General features: G+C 46.9%; 1 protein-coding gene across 1 annotated transcript in view; it reads right to left on the bottom strand.

Annotated features, from left to right (window-relative positions):
- Positions 1-21,218, bottom strand: part of Prkce (protein kinase C epsilon) — a 497,167-nt gene that overhangs the window by 161,141 nt on the left and 314,808 nt on the right. The window contains exons 6-9 of the mRNA XM_052186512.1: positions 18,818-18,947; positions 6,613-6,755; positions 4,146-4,242; positions 1,551-1,750 (exon numbers count right to left, since the gene is read on the bottom strand). Coding sequence (XP_052042472.1) covers positions 1,551-1,750; positions 4,146-4,242; positions 6,613-6,755; positions 18,818-18,947 — 570 coding nt within the window. The remainder of the gene's footprint in view (positions 1-1,550; positions 1,751-4,145; positions 4,243-6,612; positions 6,756-18,817; positions 18,948-21,218) is intronic.

Genomic DNA, 21,218 nt, shown 5'->3' with positions numbered 1-21,218 from the left:
GACATTACCTTGGTTCTGTTTTCAACTTGCAGCCTACCTTCTTGGGATATTTATTTCCTAACTGATTCTCTTTGTGGAGAGTTACTTTTCTCCTGTCAAGTTGTTTGTGGGGTTCTCCTAAATCGGCACACAGGAGACAAAGACAAACCTCTTGCTTTCTGCACCAGCCTACCCTTGCCTACTTCATGACAACCTGCTGCTGTCTTTTCTTACTGAACTTGACTCTTTATCTTTGTGTACTTAATCCTGCCCTGTGTTTGCCTTTGCAGTTTAATCCACAGCGCTGTAGGTAAAGACCCAATTCCTTCCCCTGATGGCTGGTGGGGAGTCTATTTTCTTGGCATTTGCCTATCAGTTGGTGTTTTCATTTATCTCCAAATAGTCACAGGTCATCTCCTTCCGGGAGGCTTTGAAGAACACTATTCCAATGTTGCTGTCAAAGTAAAAGAACATAACCCAAGGAATTTGAGAGGTTATAGAATCTGCTACCTACAAAATGCAGCCTATATAAAATGGGCTCCAACATTCTTGTGATGGCTGTGGTTTTTGCCTAAGAAACTAGCTAAGTGCTCACAGTCTTCAGAACTCCTATCCTGCCTACATTATGTGCATGCCTGGGAGCTTTGAGTATGTTCATTTCCCTAAAATCTTGCTCAGATTCAGACCTAGCCCTGCTCATAACCTAGGCCAGAGTCACACCTAAAGCAGAAGCCTGGGGTCTGTTATCTAGCTAGGTTTTAAAGAATGTGATCCCTACAGCAGTTGCCACCAAAGGAAATTCCAGGAACCTCCCTGCCAGGTGATCTCAGGACAGATAGGGCAGGTAAGGGCCTGCAGAGCAGGCCCTGTGCCCGAGGGCTTCACAGAGCATTCCCTCAGAATGGCCCTGGAACGGTGGGTTAGGCCTTTAGCTCCTGGCTGCTTCCCAGAGCCCAGAACAAATGAGGGAAGCCAGAGCTGCCCAATTCCCCACCAGACACAGCATTAAGACAGACGAGGAGATAGATAACAGACGTCTGACATGCCCCTCATTTCTCTGGGCTCTTTGCCTCTCCAAAAATCCAATCTTTGCATTTTGTCGGCCATCACTGAAGGGCACAGCCCCACAAGGCTGTGGAAGATGCCCTCAGGGACAAAGTCCCTGGATCCACCACATGACTATCCAGTTCCCTCACATGGACAGGAAGAGCAGAACATTTAGTAAGCACCAGGGAAATCAGTTAAAGGACATCCAGCTTCCAAAGTCCTAACACAGAAAGGTTTTCTCTGAACCTGGAGTCCATCAAGGACAGGGCCTTAGAGTTCATGCTTCCTAGGGATTGCAGACGACTCTCTGCACAAAAGAAGAAATGTGCATGGGGTCTGGGGTCGACAGTGGGAAGAAGGGAAGCACATGTTAAACACCTGAAACCTATCAGTGTGCTCCCTCCCACCCTCCATCCCTCCCTCCCTCCCACCCTTCCTCCCTCCACTCCTTTCTCCTCCCCTCCCCTCCTTTTCCCATTTGATAATCGAGAACAACCGAATCCTACAGAGAAATGCCCACAGACCTTGCCAAAGCTGCCTTTGCCCAACACCTTGATGAAGTTGAACTCATCCAGGCCCAAGCGCTTGGCCTGACCTTGGCGGATTTCACCGTTCTCGCCAGAGCTGGGCAGCTGGCCATCAGTAGCGGACGAGGCTCGGTGCTCCTCTCCTCGGTTGTCAAATGACAAGGCCTTCCGGATGTTGTTTTCAAGTTCTTTTAGTTCTAGGACCAAGCGGAAGGAACTAGATTAGAACACACCTCACGAGCCTCTTACATTAAGACTCAACATTCTCGATCGGTCAATCGATCAGACACCCTTCAGTTCTTCGTGGCTGCAGATCCAGGGGCGTCATGTAGCTTCCTTAGTCTGTCTAACACGTTTCTTTTGATACCTAATGTTCATCAAGGCACCAGTCTGCAGACTGGATCTCTGTGGATTCAGGAGCAACAGGCCCCCCTCCCTTCAGCTTTCCTTTGAAGATGAGAACACTCTGAAGCCATCCTCACAGGCGTTACTGGTGACAGAATCACTCACTCACAGGGGCTGTGAACTAGAAGTTGAAAACAACATCTAGGGAGCCTTTGTTTTTCTAAACGTCTTTACTTAGCCTCGATGTTGGCTTTACTCTGAGTACTTGTCCCACATGACGCTGCCTCATAGAATGAGCCACAGGCTTATCATTAACAAAAGACTAGCTTCCCACAAAGGCATGCCACAAACTTATCTCTGCTGGGTCAGGAATTCCGCAGTCTAATTTCACAACTACGAGACGGTCTTGTGGCCTTCTGGAGTATGTGACCTAAATCACCTGGATGATGGTGCTGGGTGGCCCTTTGACCTTCTCTATTTGAAGAAGGTCTTTTATGGTTAGACATTCATTCACCACCATGAGCTCTCATCTGTGTTGCATGGGTGTCCTGACATGATCCTACTGTAAAAGACTCTCATGAGTAACAGGGGTTACAGATGGGGACAGAGGATTTATACCTTGGAGTGAAGACAGATGCGTAAGCAGCACCTCTGGAAAGGAAGGTCTCTGCGTCCATTCCAGAAGGACTTTAGTCCTCAGGGCCCATACGGGGATCTGGAGTGAACTCACAATGGGGTAGAAGGAAGGACAGCGGCCAGTCCTGCAGACAGACTCAGCAGTCGCATAGTTCACTTACTACAAAGAATGGCTTCTGTCCCGCTGGGAAGGCCTCAGTTGCTAAGAGCATCTTGGAAGGTAGAACCCCAAAGCTTGAAAAAAATGGCTTTCTGAATTCTTCCAACAGAGGAGAGACAGTGTCTGCTCACCCCAGTTTTGTGATATATTACTAAGAGGGTTTCCTATCCCCTAGTTCTCATGTCAGCTTGGTAAGCATGGGACCTGCCTGGCTGGTACAACTGTCTGAATAAAGCCTCAAGAGGCACAGCAGATGGCACCCCAGGCAAGAGCCAGGCCTGGGAACCAGGGGTATGTCACTCTACCTGGGTGTGCCATCATTGGACCCTGTCTCTTTGAGGTTCCAGGACATTTAGTATTAAAAGGGGGAAAGCTAAAAATGTCTGACTGGTGCAGGCTAGGATCTGTATGAAGATTACTTACGGAGGGATGGAATCTCTCTTGGAATGAAGTAAAGACACAGAAAGTGAAAGAGATTGGAAGAGGAGCTGAGACCGGCCATTCTATAGTTTCAAGACTAGTGACCAGCCACTGAAAGAGTCTTGCTTACTCCTGAGTAGGAAGCGCTGTGTCCCAGTGATGACCTCTAATGAGGTCATCAGGAGAGGCAGAGGCCTGTCCTGGACACCAACTTGGATCTTGGCCTCAGGACAAGTATTTTCAACTCTGACCTCCCAGTTCTCAGCCTGTTACCTGGTATAGAGCTGGTAAGAGTCAAATATTAGCAACACCACCACAGGAAGGGCCATAGAGAAGGGCACCCCCACGTGATGACGTCATTCTGCCTTGTAGACACATGCAGCTTTCCCCAGGGATGTTTAGGATCCATTTGTCACCAGAAGGGGAGGCTTCAGACAGAAGTCCTTGTTCAGTTCTAGCATCTCAGATTCCATAAACGAATACACATTATGCCCACAGAACTTACCATCTGAAGCATATTTAGTCAGAAGGAAAGAGCTATCCAGAGTGGAGGCAGAGGAAGGTCGGGCCTATGGCTGACTCCCCCTGCTTCTCACATTTCATCTTTCTATTCCCATCTGCTCATTCAGAGATCAGCAGAGGACACATCTTCCCTAAATCTCAAATCTTGGGGTGCTGTGATTAATGGGGAGGGCTGTAAGGCAAGTATACAGACATGCCTAGGCCCAGACAGAAGATCAGTGTGATGAGCAAAGGGCTGGGACCTCTCTTCCTCTCTACACTTGAAACCAGGGTCAGACATAAAGCTATAACGGGCTTCGGCACACACATGTGGGCCTCCCGCTAACCCTAGGCTGGAGGGAACAGGCGAGCACTCCCCCCTGGCACTCTCAAGAAAGCCTGACAGCATGCAAGACCAGCTACTGTATCAACAAGGAAGATGTGTGTGGGGACCTGCTGGTGGCGCTGCTGGCTGCACTGAATAGCAAGCGACGGGGGTCGAGGGAAAGAGGCAAATCTCATAGTCTCACCCTGGTCACAAGGGGAGGTGGGCGCTGACTTGGAGCGGTCATCTTCAGATGGGGAGTTTCCAGAAGCCGGCTGTGGGGACTCAGCACCAGCAACAAGCTAAAGAGGACAGAGGATGGGAGAGTCATCAGAAAGAACACTTGTGCTGTCAGAAGCATCAAGACAGCGTACAGCAGCTCAGAAGTACAGCAATATCCATTAGACGGAGAACAGGTGCTTAAGGATTAATGTGACAACTTAATGGAGAAACAAAACAAATCATGAACAGTCTCCACTGCCTCAACATTCATCGTTTCCAAAGACAGATGACCTCTAAGACAAAGCTCTGCTCCTGTCTTTCCACAACACTCCACACACACCTCTCCCTACCCCTCGCTCCCAAACCCACACTATCTACATAATGCAAGTTCTCCAAGTCAATGTGGTCTTGACTACCTCTACTCCTTACTTTCAGTGCCCTTAGTGGCTGGCACAAAGTTATACCCATAACAGACGCTCATTAGTATTTTCAGATGTCATTTAAACCCGTTAGCACATTTCAGTGGAAGAGTCCTGTCCTGTTTGTCTCCTGGAACAGTGCTGGCAGGTCCGGCTTGAGTGCTGTATGGACCTAGAGTTCACAAGAACGCCAGCTCGCTCTGCTCTTACTGTTCCTAGGGGTCTTTTCTCGTAAAAGATCCAAGATTCCCGCAAAGACCACCTAGCTTCCGGCCAAGGATATGTCTCTCCTCTGTCTGTCATGTCATACAACTGAAACTTTGTCAGGACTGTCCTCAGTGGAGATTGCCGGAGGATAGCTCCTTGACCCTTTCTCTGTTCGTTCCTACATTTCCCAGCTGGTCCTTTCTCATCGTGGGTCCACAAATGTCAGTGTACAAATATAAGGCACCTTGTCACCAGAACCACAGCCTATGTGAATGCGGGACAGAAGAGGCCAGAGCATTTCCCTTTAAACCTCTTGTGACAAAGTCTGTTCCACGTCCAGCAGAGAAAAGCCATTCTTCTGAGGACTTTCTTTGGCGCTCATCACTGGCGCAAGGCCCCAGAGGCCATGCTCAGCTTGTCTCTCTAGGGGACTTAGTATTACTGTCATGTGGCTTTGTAACTCCACCAACTTGGGGGACCAGACAAAGTTTTTTTCCCCAGCAGGATTCATAGAACCTAGAGAAGCCACACACTGTTTAAGGCCTCACGGTTCCCGGAAGAGGGTAGCTGCAAAACAGCTTTGTTTATTGGGAAGACAGAAGAGAGAGTTAAACAGATCAAAGTTGTCTGACCCTACCCATCAGTAGGAACCAAGCTTTTCTGGGGGCACGAGGGAAAGGACACAGGCAGGTTCAAAACCAAGAAGAATGGGGAATGTAGGCTCCTCGGAAGGGACTTCGGGGGATGGGTAGAGCAAAGGCCATGAGGCACCTGGAGACATACTTACTCTCTTAGAAAAGCACTCGGAGACGGTTGACACCTGGCAGGTGGGGCCACACCCTACCCACCCACAGCAGCACTAACTAGCCTGATAATGTGGCTCTCATAACCTCCTCATAACCTGTTTTCCAAAGGCCTCTAAAAGATTCTAGAGCAGCTATTATGGCTGAAGCAGAGTCCACTAGAGATGCCCTTAGCTCTGTTTACATCCATAGGCCTTGACTTGTCAAAAGAGCAAATTAGAAAATACAACTCTTCCTAAGACACTTGGAATGTCATATGGATAAATAGGGCTTTGGTCTCTTAAGAAAGGCCATGCATTCTTAAGTATATTTCCCAATCAACTCAGTGCTAGGTGAAGGCGCCGGCCCATCTGTGCACCCAGTTATCCTCTGTGCCGGGACCCAGAGGGCCCAGATTCAGATTCTAACTACGTCATGACAGCTCTGGGAGCAGGTTAGTCTGCTTCCATGCCTAGAGCAGCAGAGATCCTGAGGGAGTTGGTAGGAGTCAAATGACCCTGAGACCATCAGAAAACATCGATATTTACATTACAATTCATAGCGGTAACACAATTACAGTTATGAAGTATTGATGAACAATTTTATGGTTGGGGGTCACAACATGAGGAACTGAATTAAAGGGTGGCAGCAATAGGAAGGTTGAGAACTGCTGTTCTAGAGTGTCATACTTTTTTTCTAGAAGGGACTTTAAGGTCCTCATCTCAAAGTTTGTTTTCTCTGGTGAACTTTTTATTCTGTTGTGTTCCTAAAAATTGAACTCGGGGCTTCATGGACATGTAGGAAAAGACTCTAGCTCTAAGACCCTTAACCCACACATAACTCTTAAGGCTTGCTCTACCAACTGCTTCCTCCAATTTTGAGGTATAACAAGCCTTTCATGTTGTCTGGCCTCTTTCTACAAACACATGATCGCTTGAATAAGATTCCGATCCTAAACCCAGAGATCTTATACCCTCCCGTAAGGATGCTTGCAGAAGCAGGCCTGGAGAGAGCTCCAGGTAAATCACCCAGTCTTCCTTACCTTTTTCCTCCTCTGGCCACTGTTGGTGATTTTGTCTGGAGTAACACCGAGGTCAGCCAACACTTTGGCAATTCCTCTGGCGTCCACCCCACAGTTGGGAGCCACATTGGTCTCACATCGACGGTGAACATTCATTTTGCAGACTGTAAGGAAACATGGGGGATAGACAGTCAATGCTCATTTTGCAGACTGTAAGGAAACATGGGAGATAGACAGTCAGCGCTCATGCCCAAACATGACCTTTACCAAATTACAGAAGGGACGTGCTCACTTGAAAGAAGTTGGAAAATGAAAAATATTCCATTAGAGAGAACTGCTGTCACCCCACAGCCACCTTGCAGAGAATGCCCAGAAGGTGGTTCTCTGGTTGTTTCTCCCTGACACTTTCCTGCATACGTGAAGAACAAGCAGAAGGCACATTTACATTTCCCTTAGGCTAACAGGATACTGCCTCTGCAAGAACCAAATTATTTTCACCGATCTAAATGATTCTAGGCCCAAATGGATACACGTCACATTTGTGGTCTGCTGTGGGTCACATGATACAGGGAGCTCCCTGGTAACCACGGGAGACACTCAGCCAGCTTCCAACCGGGCCAGAGGAAGACAGACAACCCTGACATATTCCAGAGCATTTCCGCTTGTCCTACACAGGCTTGCCCTGAGAAGAAGCATCTTGCTTGAGCTTTATTCCTGGGTTTTATCACATCCTAACAAAACCTGGAGAAACATTAAGCTCAGTCCCCTCCAATCACCCCATTTTGCCTGAGGCCCAAGCTGGGAAAACCATGGGGTTTATATTCCATAGGCACAAGTATCTATAAGACACCACACCACAGACATTTACTGCCAGTCCTTTGGCCTAGGATATCATATCTGGTTATCAAGAAAAATTACAAAACATACAAAATAGCTTGAGAAGATGGAGCAGTGGATCTAGACTCTAACATAGCAAGGATGTTGGAGCTAATAAGCTTTAGGAGACTCTGAGGGTATAGCTCAGTGGTGGGATACTTGCCTATCTACTCATGTATAGAGCCCTGGGTTCCATCTTGGATGCCAGGGATGGGGGGATGGTTTAAGGAGACCTGTCACCTCAAGGTTTCAACTACTTTCCAAACCAAACTGTGGTCCAAGCCTCTGACCCAAGGGCCATTGGACGATGTTTAAAATCCAAACTGTCATGTGGGTATGATGAGAGTGATTGGCTTCCTCAGCGATGACCTTAAACTGAGAAGGATGCGACATTGTCACGTTAACAGCTCAGCTGTTACAAGTGTCCTGTTCTACTGCTATAGTTATTGTTGTCAGCCTCTTACTGTGCCTAATTTATAACTGCCACTCTGACACAGATATAAGATAGGAAGAAGCATAGTACATATAACATTTACTATTTGCAGTTTCCAGTGTCCATGGGAGCTCTTGGCCACATCTCCTGCCACTTCCATGAGGGGTTTTAGAACAAATCTGCTTCTTAGTACCACATTATGTTGACTGGATACAGATAGTTTTAGAACAAGCAAAGCTGTTATATTAAAAGAAGAGCAGTGCATAGTGATAAACAAGCCAGTTCACCAAGGAGATGAAAACCCTTGTGTGTATGCACCTAGCAAGAGAACATCAAAATGTACCTGATTTAAAAAAATGAAAAAATGTCTGGCCTCACTATTAGATTCAGAGACTCCAATACTCCTCTACAAGATAGAAACAGACCTGGAGATAAAGAATCCTCAAGGCCATGGTTAAATGCTGCAACTATGTCAGCCACCTGGACAGAACTGAGTCCACTCACGTTCACCCAACAGAAAGACACACTGTCTGAAGCACACAGAAATGTTCCTTTTTATACACCACGTGCTGGACCATGAAATACCTTGAATCAAACTGTTTTAGAATTTTTGTGACTTTACATTCTAGCCTGCAACAGCCCATTAGATATCTGAGGTGTGCATGGGTGCGATTGGGTCCAGGGGCTATAGTATGAGTGGGTTCATGAAGAGCAGTTGCTATAAAGACATCCATCGCTGTACTCCAGCTCTGGGGCTGTAAGCCTGCTGGGTGCTGGGCCAGTGAAGGCAGGAATGGTCCAGTACTTCCGATGGTCAGCAGGCTTTAGAACCAGGCTAGGCCATGCCTACAGTGGGTCTGAGGCTCCGGTTGGCATGGTGGTAAAAGCTCCAGACTACTGGGGCCATGGAAGTTGGGAGCATCTCCAAGCTCCCTAGCCTGCTCCCACTGAAACACCTCTTTCCATCATCCTACCACATTAGGAACCCGAAACAGCCGTAGTACAACAGCCAGGGTGTCTACCCGGGAATTCCTCATCATAGCTGGATGGCTAAGGTACAGGAGAAGGGTGATGATTACAGCAAACTACAGCCAGAGAGATGGCTCCGCCTGTAGAGGCTATGCTCACAACCAAACTGACAATCTGAGAGGACTCAGTCATCAGAGCACATGAACTGTTATGTTGCGATGGAGGAAGGTGAGACGACACTGACTCCTCACAAAAGCTGAAATTCTTTTTATTTTTGCATATGCAAATACATTTTTGGTAATATTTTTATTTTCTATATTCTTTGTTTACATTCCAAATGATTTCCCCTTTCCCAGGTCCCCCCTCCCCTTATGTCCCATAAACCTTCTTCTCTCCATCCCTTTTCCAATCACCTCCCTCCTTTTTCTCTGTCCTTATATTCCCTTCCAATGCTAGAAAAAGCTGAAATTCTAAGGGAGTAAAACCACTAATAAAACACAGTACCAAGCAGCAGACACCGGGCTGGAGCTGGGCAGTTTTGTTCCGAGCTCCAAATCACCAGAGTTCACTTTGCAGGACTGTGAAAGCTATACATTCAAATTTTATTCAAAAAACTTGTATAGTATTTACACGGTGTCTGATTTTAGACCACAGTGGGGTGGAACTAGAAGTCAGTAACAGAGAGGTATCTGGAGAATCTCAAGCACCACCTGCCAACTACCGAGGAAGACAAAGGAAGATTCCCAGGGGAAGACTGACTGATGTGGAAGGTACAAGCTTATCAGAATTGATGAGATGTAGCCAAAGCAGCAAGTAGAGGGAAATACATAGCACAAAATGTGTATGTGTTAGAAAGAAAAGGTCCCTAAAACCAGTCATCTAAGCAACTAGAAACTAAGCATCTAAGAGACTGGAAAAATGTACAAATTAAATCCAGGATAAGGATAAGATAAAAATTACATCAAAATCAATTGAATTATAAATGCAAAGTCAAGTGAAAAAGAACTGTTCTGTTTTGTTTTTCCATAAGATGAATCAGACTTTCATCACCAGGAAGGAAGGGAGGGATGAGAGAGGGAGAGAGAGAGGGAGGGAGGGAGGGAGGGAGAGAGAGAGAGAGAGAGAGAGAGAGAGAGAGAGAGAGAGCGAGCACAATTGTTGTCTGGCCCTCTGCACCATAGACAAATGCTCTGTCACTGAGCTACATCTCCAAGCCTCTACAGATCCTTAATATATCTGAAATGATAAATATCAGAATTAAGTGTCTGCCAAAGCACACAGAGAAAGAAAAAGCCACTAAGGCCAGCTCTTCTACTAGTAAAGTTTAGTCAATAATCACCTTCTGAAACAGAAATCACTGGGCCCTAATAGATTCACTGGCCAAGGTTACCAAACATTCAATGAAGAAAAATCAATTCTCTGATGTCTCTTTTAGGAAATAGAGGCAGAGGAGATACTTCCTAATTCACTATGAATCCCTCCCATCAAAACAGGAAAAGGCAAGGAAAAGCTACAAGGCAAGATCTTGCATGTTAGATGTAAACACTCTAAACCAAAACATAAAAAATTGACAGTAACCCTTAACAAAACAACATCAAAATTAATCTAAGAGTGAATTAAACCTAACAAGGCATTAAACGCCACCATCCTTTGGAATTATTCCAGGTGTGGAATGCAGATTCAACATTTAGAATAAGACTTCACATTGAACCTACAGAGCAGGACAACCACAGGACCAAATGGCACCACACAGAGAGGAAGCCGAGGGGTCCCTGTCTGCAGATGCAAACGTGTCTGTAGGAAATGTTAAAGAATCATGGAGGCAGAAGAGGGGAGGGGAAGACAAGAGGAAGAAGGCTCAGGAAAGAGGAGGGAGGGTGGGGGAAGAGGAGGATCACAGAGAAAAGTCCTCTAGAGCCAGTACTTGGTTATAATAAGGTTCAGGACATAGGGCTAATAGAAAAGGTCAATCAATTCCCTATATACCAGCCATGAATAAAGGGATTTAAAAACTAAAACCATTGTCACTTAAGCTAGCACTCCTAAATGAAACAGATAAAAGTCTAGCAAAATACACACAAGGTTCATATGATAAAAACTAAAAATATGATTTAAAAACCCTAAAGAATTAAGTTTCTGGAGTTTTATCCCATGATTATGGATCGAAAGTATTGTTGGCATGAATGAGAGGCGATTCTATAGGTTCATATGTTTGCACACTTGGTCCCCCGTTGGAACTGTTAGGGAAGAATCAATGGTGTCATTATGGGTGGGCTTAGAGGTTTCAAGACACTTGTCGTGTTCTCCCTGAGTCCTGTTTGTAGATAAAAATGTGATCTCAGCTGTTCCTTCTACCACGACGTCGCTTCGCCAGCCTAACTAAATGTTTTCTTTTATCAGTTGCCCTGGTCAAGATGTCTTATCACAGCAATAGAAAAGTAACTAAGATAAAAGCTCAATGCTGTCAGAACCTTAGTTTTTCTGAACTTGAATTATAAACGAGGCAATTCCAACAAAGTGACTCCAGAAAGGCAAGAAACCCAGAGTAGTCAGCCTAGTAATGGAGGAGAATAATGTGAATTCTAAGACAAAGCTATAGCGACCAGGTCAGTACCAAATCAGTTAGAGAAGTAAGTGCTCATTAGGGCAGAACATGGAACCCAGAAAGGGGCCCATAAAAACACAGTTACTCAACAGTTTACCAGGAAATGAAGCTAATATAAAGAAATAAAGATGACTCTTTCTACAAATGCTGCTGGGGGCACTGACATTCACAAGCAACAACAACAAAACCAGCAAGCAAGCAAGCAAGCCACTCAGCTCAGACAGAAAAATGAGCTCAAAATGGATCGTAGACCAAATATAAGATGCAAAACTAGGTAGCTCTCAGAAAACAACAGGGGAGATTTGGGTGACCTTGGGTTTAGACATCATTTTAGATATGTCATCAAATGCCTGATGTAGCAGAAAGGCAGACAGAAAGACCTGATCTAGCAGAAAGAAAAACAAAAAGAAAGACAGAGAGAGAGAGAGAGAGAGAGAGAGAGAGAGAGAGAGAGAGGAAGAAAGAAAGAAAGAAAGAAAGAAAGAAAGAAAGAAAGAAAGAAAGAAAAAGAAAGAAAGAAAGAAAGAAAGAAAGAAAGAAAGAGGAAGAAAGGAAGGCAGACAGCAATAATAACTAATGGTTATTAGCAAGACTTCAATAAGATGACAGACAACCTCTGTTCTGCAAAAGACTCCATAAAGCAAAGGAGATGACAGGCTCCAGATTGGAGAAATGTATTTGCAAAATATGTCTCTTATTAAGGCCTAGTATCCAAATTAGACCACACCCAAAACTCAACAACTCAATTAAAAATGGGCAAAATATGTGGGCAGAAACTTCACCAAAGATACTCAGATGGCAAATCCATGAGGGTACTGCACATGGTGGATATCATTAGGATCTAATTCAATTAATTCCTAGTTAGGGTTTCTATTGCTGTGATAAACCACAATGACCAAAGCAACTTGGTTTATTTGGCTTACACTTACACATCACAGGCCATTGTGGAGGGAAGTCTGGGCAGGAATTCAAGTACAGCAAAAGCCTGGAGGCAGAGCTGATGCAGAGGCCATGGAGGAGTGCTGCTTACTGGCTTGCTCATCATGGCTTGCTTGGCTTTCTTATAGAACCCAGGGCCACCAGCCCAGTGGTGGCCCCCTCTACAATGAGCTAGGCCCTTCCCCATCGACCACTAATTATAGGCTTGCATGATCTTACCGAGGCATTTTTTTCTGATTTGAGGGTCCCTTCTCTCTGATGACTCTGGCTTGTATCAAGTTGATATAAAACTAGCCAGCACAGAGGAGATGTGGAACTTTATTACCATGCAGACCTCAGTTCAAGACCCTAGCAACCTAGTAAAAAATCTGGATGGCATGCGATAAAAGAGGATGCCTGAAGGCCTGTTTTCATGTTTACATGCATACATGGGCACACACACCCATATAATCATGTGTGTGCAACACAGAGAGAGGGGAGGGAGAGGGAGAGGGAGAGAGAGAGAATCTGATACTATTACACCATTCTATTAATATTACAATGGACAAAACACTGACACACACACGCAGAGAGAGAGAGAGAGAGAGAGAGAGAGAGAGAGAGAGAGAGAGAGGAAAGGGAGAAGAGAGGGAGAGGGAGAAGAGAGAGAGGGGAGAGGGAGAGGGAGAAGAGAGAGAGGGGAGAGGGAGAGGGAGAAGAGAGAGAGGGGAGAGGGAGGGGGAGAGAGAGAGAGAGAGGAGAGGGAGGGGAGAGGGAGAGGGAGAAGAGAGGGAGGGGAGAGGGAGAGGGAGAGGGAGAGAGAGAGAGAGAGAGAGAGAGAATCCGATACTATTACACCATTCTATTAATATTATAATGGACAAAACACTGACAACATCCAATCCAATACTGGTCAAGTCGTGAGATATAAAACCCTCATTCATTGCTAGTTAGAGAGTGAAGGAAGAACAGCAGAGCCATCTCAGCTATTAGACAACTCAGGATCCCTGACCCCCAAACAGCTCTCTTTACCATATAATCCAGCAAGTATACAGCTGGTACTCCTTGTAACAAAATCAGCTGAAAAATTACATCTACACCAAAAACTGGCCCCTGGATGTTTTCGGCAGCTACATTCACAATCGTCCGACACAGGAACTCGTAGGGCAGGGATATCCTCCTGCCTCTTATGCTACAGTGCTGGACACACATCACCGTAGAACTGTCCAGTCTCTCAGATCTTCTGATGCCCACCATAAGCCTTAATGTAGACTGTGGGCGTCGCATGACGACAGCGTGTTGGCGCAGGTCCACCAGTGTTAACCTATGGACTACTGGTGTGGAACATTCACTGCGGCCTATGCATGTGTGGGGACAGGGCTCTATGGGGACTCTACACATCTTCTCAGCTTCGTTACAAGACCCAAACGTCTCTAAAAGCTGAGGTCAATAAAGCAAATATGAAACTGCTTGTGTCAAACCAAGCAGGTGAGGCCAGGCCTCCTGCTTTCTCCACAGATGGTGACCACTGGCCTGGAGTGGGCACAGCACAGAGGGGCCAGCTGAATGCATGTGCCAGGATGAAGGCAGTGTGGGAACATACGGAAGAGCTGTTTTCTCAGTTACAAAAACCAACAGGAAAACTCTACCATACCCTCTGGGTCTGGACCAGATATCCCGAAGGTCTGAGCATCCTCAGGCAGACCACATAGTCCAGGACACTGTGCTTCCGCTCGGCTTTCCACCCCTCCCCCATCAGCAAATCAGCAACACTCAACTCTCCGTTTGCCTGCCCAACTGGACAACACTCCCTTGCCCAAGAGCAACTAATTTGCTTGCTCAGTTTAACTGCTGGCGCCCTCTGGTGTTTAAATGTCAGACCTGTCCTTCCCCGGGATGGATTTGGGTCCATAGGCTAGTGGTTTTAAAGAGGACTTTGCCTCAGACAACTTGAGGAAGTGACAGGGAAAGGACTTTGAGAAGTCTACTCCTGGGATAAAGCTGGCTGGGCATAGGGGTACTGGGTGACTGAGGTACTCATTGAGAGCACAGATTCCTGGAGGCTGTGGTGACACCAGGAAGCCACAGACCAAAAAGGGAAGTGGATGTGTCAGCTGCCACCAAATGAAACCTGAGTGACATTCACATGAAGTGATCATCAACATCACACACACACACACACACACACACACACACACACACAGGACTATGAGGGAATACCAAATAATGCTGTCAACCCCAAACTGCACCCCACTCATAGCCCTGAACTGCCTGATAACAATTCATTTGCACTGGCTTCTTAGAGGGAAAAATGTGCTCCAAAAAACAAGTCACTTTGCCCTGGAGGGCTCTTATCTGTTTTAAAGAGTCACTGTCACTGACACGTAGCTTGTATTCCTGAGTACCCACTATGTGCAGGTGGGGCTGCAGCAGCAGGGCCATGCCAGAGCAGCCTGAGATTTGAGCACACAGACCTGCACCTTCTCTATTGTGCCCTACAATTGTGTGTGTGTGTGTGTGTGTGTGTGTGTGTGTGTGTGTGTGGTGGTATTTGTATGTTCCCTGTTCCCAAGCTGATGTTAGAGCTAGGCTCACAATAAGAAGGAAAAGGCTTGTAAATATCATTTTAGAGCAAGCTGACCTTCTGAGGGTGGCAACAGAGCCACAACTGAAGTGGTAACTGGGCCTGCGTCACTGTAAGAACACTTTGTGTCAGGTGCTATTGCAGGTAAGCACAATGCGCACAAAAAGGCTTGGGAAGACCTAAGGCAAAGGCTTTAATAGCAGTGTCAGGTGGAAGTGTAAAGACATCATAAAGTGCACCACTTTATATATGCACATTTTCTCTTAAGTCTTGCTTGACTCGTTCAGGGAGGATGTATCTTTGTATTACCGGTGAACATTTAATTCTAAAAACAAAAATGAAAAAACATCATGACATAGGGTCTAGTGGCAAAAAGCGACAAAAGTCTGAATTTTGGAACTGATGAAGGTGAAAGTTCTTTTATGTTTTTAAATATCCAAAGTACTTTTTGTACAAAAGGGAAGCAGAGACAGGAGGATCACAAGTTATAAGCTAGACTGAGCTAGTACTGAGACCTTGTCTCAGAAAAAGATGGAGGAGGAGGAGGGAGGGGAGGAAGAATGGGGGAGAGGGAAGGGAAGTGGAGGGGGAGGAGGAGGAGGAGGAGGAAGGGTGACCCGTCTCTCTTTGTGGCCCTGTGCATAGCTGCCCTCTGAGTCGTGTGGCTGCATTAACTAACCCTTTCTAGTACACCCAGAAGGCATAAGGGAAGATGGTGACCTGCAGTCCCCCTACAGGGCAGTAACCAAGCCAGGGCCATGAGGGGCTCTCCCAACCCATAGTCTGCAGTCTACAAGCCAGAGCTTCTCAACAATTTTGCCAATGTTTATCACCTCCTGCAGGCACCGTGAGCCTGGGACCACGGGAGGTACTAAGATGGATGTCAGAGAGTCCGGGGCCAGGGAGACACTCCAAGCCATTCCCAAGCACACATTCCTCCTGCCTCAGTGCACACAGGGATACAGTCAGAGGACCCTTGACAGACATGATGAAGCAAAGGGCTTTGGCAGAGCTGTGCAGGTCAGACTGCAGTCTGTGAAGGAGCTCTGGATTCTTCAGTAAACTGTCCCTTGCTATCTTCTGACTCTGGGTTGGCTGGGCAGATATGTGAGTGGGCGTGCTTAGGCGGTAGGTAACGAGAGGACGGCCTGTGGGTAAATGCACACTTGTCAGGTTACACATCAGTGGTAACCTGAACTCCCAAAGCTCATTTCTAGGCTATGGATAATGGCTGTTATCTCTACAGAGCAAGAGCCTGTACCACGGGCCCCAGACTGCTCAGCCTGGAATCACAGGCAAGGAAAGAAGGAGTCTGTCTGTCGACCTGCTTAGAGCCAGTAGTTTCCTGGCCTTGCCTGAGGAGCTCAACTGCTCAGTAATTGTGTAAGCCTGGTCCTTCTGTAGGAAGATCAGGGAAGGGCCAGCCCAAAGGCCAGAGGCCAGCCCCTGACAGGTTCCTGGTTGTGTGCTCATTATATCAAACTTTTTTTTTCTTCTCTGTCATTCAACAGAAGCAAAGTTACATAGTGCACAACAGCATTCCCTCCACTGTCTGACCACATACAATGCAGACAATGACGGTGCTAGAAGATGACGTCACTTGGCGTATCACAGCCACCACAGTCTGTCAGTATAGTACGTTCACTGAGGTTTGCACACTAGCAACATGGCCTCTTAGTTACATTTCTTAGCCAAATCACTGCCGCTAAGTGATGCAAGATACAACTGTTCCCCCCCCCACCCCTCAGCTAACACAGGGTCAGATCCTGAGAGGGCAAATGTATGATGCTTGTACCCATGTGGTTCAGATCACTACAAGCTCATGGTGCATAATGACCAGCATGTCACAGGTCCATCTGTTTAGACTCAAGCTCTTGAGAAACCTGTTTTCCTGAACACTAGAACCTGTTCCCAGTAGGACTGTCCCCATGGGCCGTATGGAACGGGTCTGAGCTCTAGCCAGGATGGCTCACCGCGTGTTCGCCATGGTGAAACCTGCTGATCAGGAGAGCAGGGCAGAGCTCCGTGGGGACCCCACATAGGTCCGTGGCTACACTAAATCTTCCTCTCGTTTGTCTCCATCCCTCCTTCATTATCATCTTCCCCTTGGCTGTCTAAAACACTCTGAAACACTGCCTACACATTCTCACTCTGGCCGGTGACGCTTGAGGTGCCAGCTCTCTCAGAACTCATGCTTAGATAAAGTTTCTCTCTCTCTCTCTCTCTCTCTCTCTCTCTCTCTCTCTCTCTCTCTCTCTCTCTTTCTGTGTGTGTGTGTGTGAGAGAGAGAGAGACAGAGAGAGACAGAGACAGAGACAGACAGAGATAGTTTCTCTGTGTAGCCCTGGCTGTCCTAGATCTCACTTTATAGACCAAGGCTGGCTTTGAACTCACAGAGACTGGCCTGCCTCTGCCTTCTGAGTGCTGGGATTAAAGGTGTACGCCACCACCAGACTTGGATAAAATCTTAAGAGCATATTCACCATTGGGTTTCATTCTCCCTGGTCTCATCTAGTGCTTGGGTGTGTGTTTCCTGCCAGTCTTTGCTACATCCTTCCTACCTATGTGGTCTTTCCTTCCTGTGGCCTATGCTAGAATCAATATCCCAGGCCCTAAAATGTCCATCTTTGACTCTCCTCTCCTCACACCTGAGGTCCTCAGCCAGAGGGTGACATCTTCTCCACAGCTACTCCTACCGATCATTGGAAACGCTAAGCCAACCCATCTGCCAGCAAAATGGCAAGCAACAAGATGGCCCATATTCGAGGGACACACTCAAGTTAACCAACCCATCCCCAGCTCAAACTTGTCATTCTGTCCCCAGCCCTGGCCTCCCTCCCACAGCTGCTCTTCCACAGACTGTGCCTTTATCTTCATGGCTGGTCTAGTCACTCTAGACTGTGAATTCATCCTCGTTAAGAATGCTCTTCTCCTTTATTTTCACAGCAACTATGATTTACAATGTCCATAAGGCCTTAGCAAAATCCCCTCGGTGATCAGCGTGTCCATATCCTGCTTATTTACTTATACTACATTTATTAAAAGATGATTATTATTTATTCATATAATCAGGACAGAAAATAAAACCTAATTTAAACATACTCCCCATGTAAACCTCTTACTTTATTCCCAGTTGTCTAACCCTGTGGGCAGCCTGGATCACATGCACCACAAGAACCTTTAGTCAGGCTCCATGAATGTGTTTCCATGTATTATGTTGGTGTGCTATTACTGGGGCTACCCAGAACACTCATTGGAATGGACAGTTTGGAGGAGGCATAGCAGGGGCAGAGGGAGGGCCCCGAGATGGGGGTTCTGTTTCTGTCACTCGGCTGCCGGCCATGTGTGTGTTACTTTGTTTCTGGGCCTCAGTTTCTATCATAGGGATGTGATTGTGTGATCTATGTACAGCCCATGGAGGGTCAGTAAGATCATGGGTGACAATGTCCTAGTGTGGCTTTCTCTAAGAGTCAACTCCAAGCAAAGGCTGGAGGGAGAAAACCACGAATTTATACCTATGCCTTCATTAATCTTCAAAAACTATGCCCTCCCTTTCAGGCTAGCGCCTCTTTTCTTAAATCTTCCATTTTGTTTTTTGCAGGTTGCAGCCACTTTATGAGGTACAGGCATGTCTTCCTTGTCCCCCACACTCCTGGCCACTTTCTTCCAAGAGAGGTCTTAACAGGCAAATGGCCAGGAGACAATGGCTTATCAAGGGTTTTGTCAATGCTCCAGCTGAATCTGGAACCCACTTTAGAAAGAAATGCTACGAGGACAGAAAGTTTTTTGCAGAAGGGAGAGATGAAGGGACATTGGGCTGAGGGGTCAGGAAGAGACTCACCTTTACACTGCAAGCCCTGCCGCAAGAGGCCCCAGAGTAGGGACCCACAGTGGTCACAGAACGTGGGGACCTTGTAGTTGTGGATCCCGAACTTGTGGGGCATGTTGACGCTGAACCGTTGCGATCCCACCTGCAGGGACAGGAAGACACCATCAGCACTCAGATCCTTTGGAAGCTCATTGCTCCCTGGGTTCCTGGATGAATTCTCAGAGAACTCTCAAGTCACAAATCACTGCAGGCCCCTGAAGGGAACCTCTCCTCCGGCCCAGCTTCCAAAGTCATCCTAATTCACAGGCAAGACCACACTGCTTCCCATGTACGGTCCAAGCCTCCAGGCTTCTACATGATTGTAACAGACAATTAGCAATGAGCACCTCACACTGAAGTCAGTCACAAGACATCCCTGGGTGCCATCAACACTGCTTTGCCCACAGAGGTCTAGCTGGGAAAAGGGAAGCTTGCAGCAGCTTAAGATGAAACCCAAGATCCCATGTACTTTAGCAGCACATGTCCACAGCACAGTATGGAAGATGAAGATGGCTAATAGATGAGTGGCCACAAGTCACTGAGTTAAGGCACTACTGCCTTAAACTCTCCCACCACCATAGTGGGTGGGGCTACTGGTTCCTCCACTTCGCAGACAAGGAAACGGAGCACTGCGGGATTCAGAAACATGCAAAGAGATGCAAGGACAGGCCCATGTCCCCATGTGTGTGACTTCAGAGCTCGGGCTTCTAATCAACTCTACTGAGGCTTACTCACTGAAAAGGAGGAAGTATGAGACAGAAAGACAGAGAAGACACTGGACAGAAACTCAGGGTCTGGGTGTCCAGGCAGTGGCTCAGCCTTGGGTTTCCTGCTTCCCTGGGACCTCAACATTGCTCCTTTGAAATGTGAGGACAGTCTCTGGCTCACCTGATGTCATAGGAGAGTGAGGTCAGCAAACGGATGGAGGAGAAGCGAAGGGGACATGAAGGTTTCTACAGAGCCGAGAGGCACCAGACAGCATAGTTTACCTTCCTGAGTCTTCTCAGAACCTCCCTAGAGCTTCTCCCTACCCAACTGGTGAGGCAGCCTCATGAACCAGCCCTTCTCAGACAGGGCAGGAAAGCCTGGGAACAAAGATGCACTCTGACTCTAGGAACCAGGGAGAGCGTAGCTCCTAGGGTGTCTTGGACTGTGGCATGCAAAGGTCCCCTTGGAGGACTCAGGAACAATGAGAGCTGGACACAGGCACTGATCCTTGTGTGGGCATGAAACCATGCATGTGGTATCCCCCATTATGCAGCTCCCAGAAAAGTTGGTCCTCCCATGGAGCCAGAATGCTACTAACAGCGCTCTCGTCTATGGGCCATTAGGGTCCGGTCAGAGTACAAGTTTCCCAGGATTAATGAGAAGAATTGTGCCCACCCACCTTTTTTTTTGAGACAGGGTTTCTCTGTATATCCCTGGCTGTCCTGGAACTCACTCGGTAGACCAGGCTGGCTTCGAACTCAGAAATCCACCTGCCTCTGCCTCACAAGTGCTGGGATTCAAGGTGTGCGCCACCACTGCCCATACAAATGTTGTGTGTGTTTCGATCACATATGTCCCTTTCTGATTCCTAAGACCATATGAAGTCACTGTCCACGCTATTCCTGTAGTTTTGAAGATATGGTAGACAAATATGAAAAGAGAACCAACCTACCAGGAAAAATTTAATAAAGGTGTGAATGGCAGACTAAGGCGAAGAGGTAAGGAAGTTGACCCAGGTGATCAGGAGGCCATTAGCGGGTTGGAGATGGCTGTACGAATCTCATTTGGGATCAACAAAGATCCAAAGGTATCAGAACAGTGAGAAAATAATGAGATGGCGAGAAACACATCCAAGAAGACTCTAGAGTCATCTGGAGAAGCAAACACCAAGACAGCACAGTCACAAGTAGATATGTCCGTGGGAGTATGTGTGCGCATATAGAAGAGAATTTCAAGATTCAAAAGCAGACAAAGGCCAAGGCCACAGGAAGACAGGGCATTCCTGTTTACTGCACCAGCAAGGAGGACACAGACTGACACCAGACAAGCAAGTGGCCACGTGCTCACGGTGGGAAAGGAAACACCCAAGGCACCTGCTATCATCAGAACTCTTTGCTGTTATTTGCAATGGAGCCTTTCTATGGAGCCCAGTCTGGCTTCAAACTCACTATCTAAGCAGAACATTTTTGAATAGAGGACGTTAGAAATGGAGTGCTTTGAGCTGCAAGTGTTTGTGGAGTGTGTGTAGATGTGTGTATCCACAGTGATTACACTAAAGCTGGTGACTGGTGACTCAAAGGAATGAGTTCAAGACTCGTCACCCAAAGAAAGCCACTCAGTGACAACAAAAGCATGCTGACCCCAGAAGGACAGGGACTGTGGTGGA

The sequence above is a fragment of the Apodemus sylvaticus genome, chromosome 6 (genome assembly GCF_947179515.1).
Source record: "Apodemus sylvaticus chromosome 6, mApoSyl1.1, whole genome shotgun sequence".
In the NCBI taxonomy this organism is placed as follows: domain Eukaryota; kingdom Metazoa; phylum Chordata; class Mammalia; order Rodentia; family Muridae; genus Apodemus; species Apodemus sylvaticus.
Note: the sequence above shows the minus strand (reverse complement) of the source record. Positions and strands in the feature narration are given on the sequence as shown.